The following is a 13,203-nucleotide window of genomic DNA, read 5'->3' on the forward strand; positions in this document are numbered from 1 at the left end:
AAGTCCAGACACTATAAAACTCTTAGAGGAAAAAACAGAAAAAACACTCTTTGACATAAATCACAGCAAGATCTTTTTTGATCCCCCTCCTAGAGTAATGGAAATAAAACCAAAAATAAACAAATGGGACCTAATGAAATTTAAAAGCTTTTGCAAAGCAAAGGAAACTACAAACAAGATGAAAAGACAGCCCTCAGAATGGGAGAAAATATTTGCAAATGAAGCAACTCACAAAAGATTAATATCCAAATCATGTAAGCAACTCATGCAGCTCAATATCAAGACAACAAACAACCCAATCCAAAAATAGGCCAAAGACCTAAATAGACATTTCTACAAAGAAGACATACAGATGGCCAAGAGGCACATGAAAATATGCTCAACATTACTAATCATTAGAGAAATGCAAATCAAAACTACAATGAGGTATCACCTCACACCAGTTAGAATGGGCCTCATCAGAAAATCTAAAAACAACAAATGCTGGAGAGGTTGTGGAGAAAAGAGAGCCCTCTTGCACTGTTGGTGGGAATGTAAATTGATACCACCACTATGGAGAACAGTATGGAGGTTCCTTAATAAACTAAAAATTGAATTATCATATGACCCAGCAATCTCACTACTGGGCATATACCCAGAGAAAACCATAATTCAAAAATACACATGCACCCCAGTGTTCATTACAGCACTATTTACAATAGCCAGATCACGGAAGCAAACTAAATGCCCATCATTAGACAAATGGATAAAGAAGATGTGGTACATATATACAATGGAATATTACTCAGTCATAAAATGTAATGAAATTGGGTCACTTGCAGAGATGTGCATGAATCTAGAAGCTGTCCTACAGAGCAAAGTAAGTCAGAAAGAGAAAAACAGATATCGTATATTAACACATATATGTGGAACCTAGAAAAATGGTACAGATGAACCGGTTTGCAGGGCAAAAATTGAGACATGGATGTAGAGAACAAACATATGGACACCAAGGGGGGAAAGTGGAACAGTGGGTGGAAGAGTGGTGGTGTGATGAATTGGGAGACTGGGATTGACATACATACACTAATATGTATAAAGTGGATAACTAATAAGAACCTGCTGTATAAAAATAATTAAATTTAAGAATTAAAAAAAGAAAACATCACCACAGTAATTATCCATAATGCAATTATTTGCTTATCTTTTGCATTAGACTCTTAAATTCCTCAAAGACAAAATAATACCCTCAATATCATTAGTGCCTAAAATACTACACTACCTAGCAAGTATCATTTATTAATATATTCTGAGTGAGTTAGTTAAGGTATACTCTAGGACCAAGATGATAAAGTATACCATACCAAAGTACTGGAATGCTAGCCAAGGAAGTAGAACATTCCAAGAGGAAAGAGGATGATTAATATAGTCAAACAACACAAAGAAATCAGGGAGATAAGAAATGAAAAGTACACATCGGTTTAGCTATTGGGAAGTGATGAACACATTGGCAGTTTCTGAAAAGCACTTAGAATGAAACCAAACATTATCCTGAGCTGAGACATTAACATGGAAATTGAGGGAGATGAGAGCTAGTCACTTGAAAAATATATTAAGAACTACTTATTGAGTGCCTACTAGTGCTATTATTTTACTTAGGAGTCATATAAAAGGAAAAGTAAGTGATGACATATAAGTTTGAAAGAATATTTATTATCCTATAAAAAATAATACCCCCAAATTTTACAGATATTTTAGGGTTATGGTAGGTAGAATTCTAAAGGTGCCAGCACATGATTTCTGTCCCTTGGTTATTCAACTAAACACTAATCTGGATACTGTTGTGAAGGAATTTTGCAGGTGTAATTTAAGTCCCAAGTCAGGTGACCTTAAAACACAAAGATTATTTGGGTGGGCCTGACCCGGTTGGGTGAAAACCACTGAAAGCAGAGACTTTCTCCAGATGGTAGCAGAAGAGAAAATTAAATAGATTCAAGCATAAGAAGGATTTGACACACTGTTGCTTGTTTGAAGAAGGTAAAGGAATGCAGGCAGCTTCTAAGAGGAGGGAACTGCCTCAGCTAACAACCAGAAAAAGAATGGAGCCCTCACACCTACATCCTCAAGAAAGTGGATTCTGCCAACAAGGAAAATGAGCGGGAAATCAGATTCTTCCCTGGAGCCTTCAGATAAGAGCCCAGCCCAGCTGACACATGATTTCAGTCTTTCCAGATTTAAAGCAGATAACTCAGTTGAACACTCCTGGACTTCTGACCTAAAGAAATCATATGATTATTTGTTACATATTAATAGAAAAGTAATAGAAGTTACCAAATAGCTCCATTATGGATTACATTGTTATATGTAACATAAATGTTCCACAGGTATTTATTGAGAAAGTACCCTTCCACCAGAACTGTGATATGTGATAATAAGACACCACTTTCTATTTCCCTGACCAAAGACACATATTGAACTTATCTGACTATTAGTGTATTCTTTAAAATTGTGAAAATAATCTTATGTCTCAGAATGAATTTTTTAAATAATATAATAAACCTCAACCAGTTAAAATACCTGACCAGTACTTGGGTTCAATGGACATCAGCTACTACAGAGGGTCATATTGGAATAAGCACAGATTTAGGAACCAAAATATTTAGATTCATATTTTGTATGAGTCTCACTTTCCTTTCTCTTATAAAATGAGAAAATATCTATCTTCTCTATTTCACAAAAGTTTTTATTAGGATGACATGGTTGTAAAGCAAACCATACAAGTGCAAATAGCTGCTAGTTATGTTTAGCTGCAGTAGTAAAAGATATCACAGACCAGACCCATGTTTCCTGCCTTTCCTGCATGACTGGGCAGCTGAATAATCACTTTGACCTAAAACCACAGGATGAAAAAAGGCAAAGCCAAACATCATGTAATTAACAGCTGCATTGCATCTGAGCCCCACCTAAATGCTCAAAGGATGCCCACTTCAGCTGTGACACCCTCAGCTTTCACACTGGTCCTCTAGCAGGAGCCCTGTTCACCTGAAGGAAAGACGAATATTTTGTTTTTGTTTTCTTTTGCACAGAGGTGCTTTTCTCTTATTTTCTCTTAAAGCCTGGTGCCTTGATTCATCTGTCCAGAGAAGGAAAATTTCTCTTCTCTTAACCCCTAGGTAGGTTAAACAAGTATTTTAAAACATTAACTTCTAATTTTAATTCCTTAGAACAACAGTCTCCACAAAACTGTTACATTAAGGTTTTAGAAAATCCCATTTCTGCCCTTGAAAGACAATGTCAATAGAATGAGAAGATAAGACATACTTGGAGAAAATATTTGCAAAAGACACATCTAATAAATTAGTTACACAAAACATGCAAAGGAGTCAAAATTAAATGTTAAGAAAACAAACAACCTGATTAAAAAATGGGCCAAAGACCTTAATAGATACTTCACCAAAGAAAACATACACATGGCAAATAAGTATATGAAAACCTGTTTCACATATATGTCATCAGGAAAGCACAAATTAAAACAAGATACTACTACATATCTATGAGTGGCCCAAATCCAGGGGAGACTGACCATACCAAATGCTGGTTAGGATGTGGAACAATGGGAACTCTTATTCATTCATATCTAGTGGCTATTCAAAATGGCACAGCTGTTTCATAAGACATTTTGTCAATTTCTTATAAAACTAGACATACTCTTACCATATGATCCAAGGAGTGCACATTTTGTATTTACCAAAGGAGCTGAAAATGTCTGGCCATGCAAAAAACCTACACATGGATGTTTATAGCGGCTTTATTTCATCATTGCCAAAACTTGGAAACAACCAAGATGAATTCATCTTCAGACGATGAATGGATAAACTCTGGTACATGCTGACAATGGAATATTATTGAGTACAAAAAGAAATGAGCTATCAAAACATAAAAAGACATGGAGGAACCTTCAATCCATATTACTAAGTGAAAGAAGCCAACATGAAAGGCTACATACTGTATGATTTCAACTACATGACATTCTGGAAAAGGCAAAACTATGGAGCCAATAAAAAGATCAGTGGTTGCCAGGGGTAGGGATGGGGAGACATGAACAGGTGCAGCACAGATTTTTAATGCATTCAAATTACTCTGTATGATATTATATTGATGAGTTTATGCCATTATACATTTATCCAAAGCCATAGAATAAGGAGTTAACCCTAAATTAAACTATAAACATTGGTTTATTATGATGTGTCAATGTAGGTTCATCAATTGTAACAAATGTATCACTCTGGTGGGGGAATGTTGATAGCAGAGAATGCTAAGCATGTGCAGGTGCAGAGAATGTATGGGAAGTCTCTGCCCATTCCTCTCAATTTTGCTATGAACCTAAAACTGCACTAAAAAAAAAATAAAGCCTTTAAAAAGATCCTGTTGAAAAAGTATCCAAAATAGAAAATACTTTGATGACATGGCTCATGTTAAAGTAAATGCTTACAAACAATTGTACGCGGAAGGGCTCCCAACTCTATTTAATAGGCACTTAGGCCAAGCAATCAGTAAGTGAATGTGAGCTTTTCCAGACACAGTCTCCCAATATGGCTATAAAATCTTAACTAGTGCTCATTCTTTCTACATACCTGTTTATGATTAGGATTAAATTATATTTTAGTAGTGCTCATTGAGGAGTCTCTAAGGCTTCTTTATTACCATCTATAAAATTCAGGATGTTACTCTTTACTGTACTGTTTTACTTAGTAGGTGTGTATTAACTCATTTCCCATATGAAATACTAGCAGATAGTAAAAAAAAAAAAAAAAAAGAAAGAAAAGAAAAACAATGTAGTAAGTACATATTTAAGACGTTACTTTAGTAAAAATGAACATTTCCTTTAGTAATGATTGCAAATAATATAATTTTCATGATATACTTGGACTCATGTATATTTATAAATTAGCTTCTACTTGATACAAATATTATTTGGGCTGAGGTGAGATTTAGAAACGATCTAAAGTATGGCTTCTGATCAAAATACCTCTGGAGTTGAACGATGTTATTTTAAAATAAGTCCCTATTGTTTCTGACAAGCAAATATCATTCTCTCCAGGGATTCTTCCCTTCCTTCTTCTGTACATGGAACCTGTTCTCAAGAAGAACTACACAATATTTTTGGAAACTTTTCAATGTCTCCATCACATCTACTTCAGTATATCAATCCATTTATTCTTTTATTTTAAAACTAATTTTAAACGTGCCTTTATCATTTGACACCTATTTTATTGTCCTCGGGTGACTAAGAACCTGCAAATCTAGACCTAGTCTGGTTATTTTGAAAATGAAAATTAACCAGAATTATAACATATGAACCCACTCATGTATTCTTTATAACACTCATTTAAAAGTAATTTTTCAGCGCAGTATTTCCCTTTGAAAATGCTTATTTTCAAAGAGAAATACTGTGCTGAAAAAATATCTAAATGGAAACCACTTGAGTTGATTTTTCAGATGAGAAACATGAAAAATTCAGGTGGAATAGAAAAGACTGGAGTAGGGCTTCCCTGGTGGCGCAGTGGTTGAGAATCTGCCTGCCAGTGCAGGGGACACGGGTTTGAGCCCTGGTCTGGGAAGATCCCACATGCCGCAGAGCAACTGGGCCCGTGAGCCACAGCTACTGAGGCTGTGCATCTGGAGCCTGTGCTCCGCAACAAGAGAGGCCACGATAGTGAGAGGCCTGCGCACCGTGATGAAGAGTGGCCCCACTTGCCACAACTAGAGAAAGTCCTCGCACAGAAACAAAGACCCAACACAGCCACAAATTAATTAATTAATTTAAAAAAAAAAAAAAGAGCAGATACCAAGAAATGGGATGAGGGAGATTTAAAAAAAAAAAAAAAAAAAGACTGGAGTAGTTTAATTATTGATTTGTGATAAAGGACATTATAAAAGAGCATAAACCACAATGAGCTATCAGCCCACACCCACTAGAATGGTTATGGTCAATATGTAATAATAAATACTGGTAATAATATAGAGTAATAGGACCCCCCATATTGTGTTGTTGTGAATGTAAAATTTAGCCACTTTGGAAAACAGTCTGGCTGTTCATCAAAATTTTAAATATAGTTTCTTTATGACCCCCAATCCCACTCCTAGGTATATATCCCAAAGAAATGAAAACTCATCCACACAGAAAGATTAATATTAATGCTCTTAAGAGCATTCTTCAAATTAGGCAAAAAGTAGAAGCACCCAAACATCTATCAAGTGATGAATGGATAAATAAAATGTGGTATATCCATATAATGGAATATTTTTTAGCAATAAGAAAGAAGGAAATACTGATACATGCTACAATGTAAATGAACTTTGAAAATATCATGCTAAGTGAAATAAGCCAGTCACAAAGGACCATGTGTTATTGATTATTTTATATGAAATACCAATAAAAGGCAAATCTATCATTATAGACTGAATGTTTATGTCTCCCCAAAATTCAGAGTGGACCACTCATGAGTGAGATTAGTACCCTTATAAAAGAGAATCCAAAAAAAAAAAAAAAAAAAGAGAGACTCCAGAGAGATTCCTTGCCCTTGCTACCATGTGAGTACACCACTAGGAGACAGCCATCTATGAACCAGGAAGTGGGTTCTCACCAGACACCAAATCTGTTGGCCCCTTGATCTCGGATTTCCAGACTCCAGAACTGTGAGAAAAAAATGCTTGCTGTTTAAAGCCCTCAGTTTGTGATATTTTGTTATAGCAGCCTAAACAGACTAAGACATCTATAGAAAAAAAAAAAAAAAAAAAAAAAAACTAGATTAGTCGTTTCTTGGGTTGAGGCATGGGGAAGGGGGTGTAGAGGGTGATGACTAAACGGGACAGGATTTCTTTTATTCTTTTTTTTGTTTGTTTTTTTGTTTTTTTGCGGTACGTGGGCCTCTCACTGTTGTGGCCTCTCCCATTGCAGAGCATGGGCTTCGGACGCGCAGGCCCAACAGCAATGGCTCACGGGCCCAGCCGCTCCACGGCATGTGGGATCTCCCCGGACCTGGGCATGAACCCACGTCCCCTGCATCAGCAGGCGGACTCTCAACCACTGCACCACCAGGGAAGCCCAGGGATTTCTTTTTGAAGTAATGAACATATTCTAAAATCAATTGTGGTGATTGATGCACAGCTCTAAATTTAATAAAACTCATTAAACTATACACCTTAAAAAGGTGAATGGTATGGTATGTAAACTATTTCTAAATGAAGTTTTAATATTTTAAAAATGTCTTATACCTTCTGAGGGCAAAGGAAAGAGAGAGCATAATTTTATTTTACATAGCTTTATTTTCTAACATGAAGTTTTCCTAAATTTTAACATTTATAGTTCACTCATGAGTATGTTGGAATCTTTTAAAATGTATATGTAAGCTGGGTATACTATACTAAATTTTAGTATAGTATATATAATACTAAACTTGGGGCAATTTGTACCTTTCATTTATTTCTCAACATTTAAAGAAAGACTTCATTTTCTTGACAGTAATCCATTTTCCTAAAGCTTTATTCTAATTTCATTTGAAGACAGTTATGTACATCTTTTTGAGCTCAGAGATAATTGTTGATATTTATGCTTTTTTAAAAAAAAAACTTAGGTGTTTAGCACAATGCGATGCTCTGGATGAGGATGGAACAATGGCCTTCCTCAGTTGTATACCATGTACGTCTCTTGAAAAGAAGTTAGACTTGCCTGTTGAAATTCCAAGAGCTATTCTTTTGCTATAAAATTTCTAAGTGCTAATTGAAGTTTGAGGAAGGGTGTTATATTGATAAACTTATTCAAGTAAAATGTTAGATTTTCATTTCTTCTCTTTATTTTCCTAAACTGCTCCACCGTATATGAAGTATTCTTCTTCTACTTAAGTAAGGCACAAGCACATGACAAAGCAAGTCTCACAATTAAGAAGAGAACCAAATATTTTGACTCAGTGATGCAGATTAAGTGTTCTGTGATGCCAATTTTCCACCACTATGTGGGGATTAAAGTAAAGAAAAAGGTATAAGCTTTATTCACTGTATCTGACAATGAGTAATTGTATCTACTACATTCTGTGCACTCTGCTAGATAATGGCATAAAAAATAGAAATCATGAAAGCCCTGCTCCAGAGAAAGTCTCAGCATAAATCTTCATGTATAAGTGACATATTTCCTATGGTACATAATGTAAAGAAATTTACCATTTTCTGAAGCAGCAACTGTGATGTTGTACCATGGAGTTTCTTCTCTATCAAGAACCTTGGTAGTCTTAATGGTTCCAGTGTTGGCATCAATGTTGAAAAACCTGTCATCTTCAGCATTGTAGTCGATGAAGTATCTTGAGAAAACAAAAAAATTGGATACTCTTTTACTTGAAGCTATAATGAAGAAAAGAAAACTGAACCAAGGGAGGTATTAAATCTAATATACTCAAATATTGAAATGCGTATTTTTACTTCCCATATTTGGCCCTTAAGATTTGCCCACCTGTTTTATATTTGCATAGAAATCATATCAATTATTTTTCTGTCAGTCCTTAATTAAGGTTTAATTCAATTACTAATTCAAAAAGTTAAAAAACAAAACACTAAACTCCATGAATAGAATAGTAGGTAGCAGATAGCAAAAACACAGTAATTAATAAGGGAAGGATTAAAAAAACTGCCTCTGTGAAGACCACAGTACATTGGGGAAAAAATTAAACCTTTAATGAAACTTCTTCTTGCTATATGTACAATGTTTTTAGGATAACATATGCCAAAGATTGATTTATCTTGGAATTTCATCATAGCTGAGGTTTGAAGATAAATACAAAATGAAAAACAAAACATTTTAATTAATGACCATTGTGCCTCCATCACCTAGCACAGTGTTTGGTCAAAGAATGAGAAAACAAACAGGAAGGAGTTTCCATCCTCAGCCACAAATTTTCTTCCCTCACTAGTTCATGCAATTTTGTAGGGCTCTCTCCTATTAGGTTTGGCCTCCAGCTTACTTTGGCAATAGAATGTGTTGAAAGTGATGGTGTTCTGTTCCACATTTGGGTCTAGATTTCATGAGACTTTAAATGTTTCCTCTTATGCTCTGCCACTACCATAAGAAGCACATTCCAGGGCTAGTCCACTGGTTCCCAGAAGAAAGATGAGCCCCCAGGGCAGAGTTGTCAGCTTCCCATCCTAGAGTAGAGCTACGTAGTAAATGAGCAAATGTAGGAATGAATGTCCTGGAGATTAGCAGACTTGGCAAAGAGAAGCCAGCCTAGTTCAGCTGTCCCTCAGCTAACTCACAGACACATACACCATGCCTTTTTCCTATACCCTGAGTTTTGGGGTTTTACATTATTCAGCAGTAGTTAACTTAAATGTGAATATAGTCAACAATCATCATATGTTCTAGAAATGTTCCAAACTATTCCTAAAACAATTTAATGAGTTTTCTTTTTCTCCTCAAACCTCTAATACTTCTTCCCTTATCATTAATCTTAGCTTAAGTGACATTTCATCTACACCTGAAGAAAAAAAGATGAACTATTATGTGAAAAGTGCAAGGGGCAGAATATTTGAATAGAGAGAACTAAAGTATAAATATCCAAATTAAAGAAAAAGCTTGACTTGGTTTAAAAACAGATAGGTGTTTCAGTGTAGCTGGCAGAATGAATGAAGTGGATGGCTAGGGCATAGGATGAACAAGTCCTATAGCACATGGTAAAGAGTTTTAAATGTTTTATAAAATCGATGGGAAAACATTTTTAACAAAAGAAATAATGGATCTATTTACATTCTGGAAAAATGACAGTGGCTGCTTTGAATCTTGGATTGTAGAATGTTAAAAACAATTCAGAAAATAAATGATATCATCATGGACAAAAGTGGAAAAATTAGAAGAAAATGAAGTGTATAAAATAGTGCTATATATTGACTACAACCTATAAAGCTTTTTGTTGCAGTGGCATTGGTAAAAAGAAGAAATTACAAATGACTCAATTTTTGTGTTGTATCTGTATATTTGATCTAGCATGTAATTAATAAGCCCATTCATGGAGCTGGATAAAAAGTTAAGGGAAAGATTCCCTTTGGGAGAAAAAGAGTTTGGGAGAAATCAATGATTTTGACATGTTATATCTTAGATGCCAATTAAATAAACATATGGAATAAAAAGAAGTAAATTAGAAATGGGTGTGGAGTTCAAGTGTACTTTCTGAACAGGAAATATAAATTTGAGATAGATCAGGCTAAACGTAAAGTAATGGGAACAATCTCATCTGGGAGAGAATTGTAAGACAAAAGGAAGGGAAAGATTGAGCAGCACAGCATCCAATCTTTTGAGTCTAAAGCAGTCCAACTTTAGACTCAAATAGGAGTCTGAATAGGAGAAGGTACCAGCAAAAGGAGAGGAACAGTCCGGGGGAGAAGGAAAACTGGGAGGGAGAGGAGTCATAGAAGTCAAGAAAGGAGTGTTCTAAGTGGACAGTTGAGGTAAATTTTATTAAGTTGAGTGGGGTTAGTAAAGGCTGAATTGGATTTGACAGGATGGACATCATTGGTTAATTTGAAAAGAGTAGTTTCAATAAAATATGAAAGGATGGAAGTTTTACTGTAGTGGATTCAAAAGTATATTGAATGTGAATATAGGAAGCCCATGAGTCCTGAGACTTTATCAGATAACAGTACCTGAAGTAAAGATGAGAAAAATGGTGTCTTATGTCATCAGAGAAGTGGGTTCAACAAATTAATTTTTTCTGATATGGGAAATATTAGTCACTGTCTTTGCTGAAGAAAATAATAATTTTGAAAGAGGGAGGAAAACAAGGGGACTTCCCTGGCAATCCAGTGGTTAAGATTCTACACTTCCAACGTGGGGGTGGGGGTTCAATCCCTGGTCAGGGAACTGAGATCCCACATGCCATGTTGTGAAGCCAAAAAAAAAAAAAAAAGGGGGGGGGGGGGGAAAATATCTAAAAAGAGAAAATTCATGATAAGGTGAACAGACTGTGTTCCAGAGCACAAAAAAAAAAAAAAAAAGGGGGGGGGGAGGGAATATCTAAAAAGAGAAAATTCATGATAAGGTGAACAGACTGTGTTCCAGAGCACAAATATAAGGATTTCCACTGAAAGTAACAGAGACACTCCTTCCATTTTAACATGAGGAAAATCTCAGGAGATAGGTGATTGTGGTGATGGAAGTATTACAAACTTCATCATACTTTCTAGAACAGAATATAAGCATAACTGAAATACAGCCTGTGCCTTGAATAGGCATATGGTGTTAACAGGGTACCTAGAACATATCGCTCAGATATAAACCTCATAACAACCTGTGGACACACATGCACAAACATAGCAGAAGATATTAATAGCACCACAGATATCCAAGTTATAGAGCATCCCAAGAAATCTAGGAGCTCATTTAGTTAAAATAACACCTGACAAAAACAGAAGACATCACTTGAAACTGTGTGATCAAAACAAGGAATTGGCTACCTTGTGTACTGGTTGTTCTAATAATAAATATATGTTAATTAAAGAAAATTCAACATGCAAAATCAATTTAAATGAGAAGAGATAGGGGTACAAAGCAAATCTGATTCAAAGAGACACGTGATCCGGACACTACAGAATAGTGGTAAAGAGGTATGCCATTGGGCTTTCCCAAAGCATTAGACCACAGTGCACTGAAACTGATTTACTTCCTTTTTTTTTTTTTAACATCTTTATTGGAGTATAATTGCTTTACAATGGTGTGTTAGTTTCTGCTTTACAACAAAGTAAATCAGTTATACATATACATATGTTCTCATATCTCTTCCCTCTTGCGTCACCCTCCCTCCCACCCTCCCTATCCCACCCTCTAGGTGGTCACAAAGCACTGAGCTGATCTCCCTGTGCTATGCGGCTGCTTCCCACTAGCTATCTATTTTACGTTTGGTAGTGTATATAGGTCCATGCCAACCTCTCACTTTGTCAAAGCTTACCCTTCCCTCTCCCCATATCCTCAAGTCCATTCTCTAGCAGGTCTGTGTCTTTATTCCCATCTTGCCCCTATGTTCTTCATGACCCTTTTTTATTTTTTTCTTAAATTCCATATATATGTGTTAGCATACGGTATTTGTCCTTCTCTTTCTGACTTACTTCACTCTGTATGACAGACTCTGGGTCCATCCACTTCACTACAAATAACTCAATTTCATTTCTTTCTATGGCTGAATAATATTCCATTGTATATATGTGCCACATCTTCTTTATCCACTCATCCAATGATGGACATTTAGGTTGTTTCCATCTCCAGGCTATTGTAAATAGAGCTGCAATGAACATTTTGGTACATGACTCTTTTTGAATTATGGCTTTCTCAGGGTATATGCTCAGTAGTGGGATTGCTGGGTCATATGGTAGTTCTATTTGCAGTTTTTTAAGGAAGCTCCATACTGTTCTCCATAGTGGCTGTATCAATTTACATTGCCACCAGCAGTGCAAGAGTGTTCCTTTTCTCCACACACTCTCCATCATTTATTCTTTCTAGATTTTTTGATGATGGCGATTCTGACTGGTGTGAGATGATATCTCATTGTAGTTTTGATTTACATTTCTCTAATGATTAATGATGTTGAGCATTCTTTCATGTGTTTGTTGGCAATCTGTATATCTTCTTTTGAGAAATGTCTATTTAGGTCTTCTGCCCATTTTTGGATTGGGTTGTTTGTTTTTTCATTATTGAGCTGCATGAGCTGCTTGTAAATTTTGGAGATTAACCCTTTGACAGTTGCTTCATTTGAAAATATTTTCTCCCATTCTGAGGGTTGTCTTTTGGTCTTGTTTTTGGTTTCCTTTGCTGTGCAAAAGCTTTTAAGTTTCATTAGGTCCCATTTGTTTATTTTTGTTTTTGTTTACATTTCTCTAGGAGGTGGGTCAAAAAGGATCTTGCTGTGATTGATGTCACAGAGTGTTCGGCCTATGTTTTCCTCCAAGAGTTTGATAGTTTCTGACCTTACATTTAGGTCTTTCATCCATTTTGAGCTTATTTTTGTGTATGGTGTTAGGGAGTGTTCTAATCTCATACTTTTACATGTACCTGTCCAGTTTTCCCAGCACCACTTATTGAAGAGGCTGTCTTTTCTCCACTGTATATTTTTGCCTCCTTTATCAAAGATAAGGTGACCATATGTGCGTGGGTTTATCTCTGGGCTTTCTATCCTGTTCCATTGATCT

General features: G+C 35.8%; 1 protein-coding gene across 1 annotated transcript in view; it reads right to left on the reverse strand.

Annotated features, from left to right (window-relative positions):
• Nucleotides 1-2,310: 2,310 nt before the first annotated feature.
• CDH18 (cadherin 18) overlaps nucleotides 2,311-13,203 on the reverse strand; it is a gene marked incomplete at its 3' end in the record, with an annotated part of 264,813 nt that continues 253,920 nt past the window's right edge. Inside the window, exons 7-8 of the mRNA XM_007454264.1 lie at nucleotides 8,200-8,336; nucleotides 2,311-2,425 (exon numbers count right to left, since the gene is read on the reverse strand). Of these exons, the coding sequence (XP_007454326.1) occupies nucleotides 2,311-2,425; nucleotides 8,200-8,336 (252 nt within the window). The remainder of the gene's footprint in view (nucleotides 2,426-8,199; nucleotides 8,337-13,203) is intronic.

This window comes from Lipotes vexillifer, unplaced genomic scaffold (genome assembly GCF_000442215.2).
Source record: "Lipotes vexillifer unplaced genomic scaffold, Lipotes_vexillifer_v1.1 scaffold271, whole genome shotgun sequence".
NCBI lineage: Eukaryota > Metazoa > Chordata > Mammalia > Artiodactyla > Lipotidae > Lipotes > Lipotes vexillifer.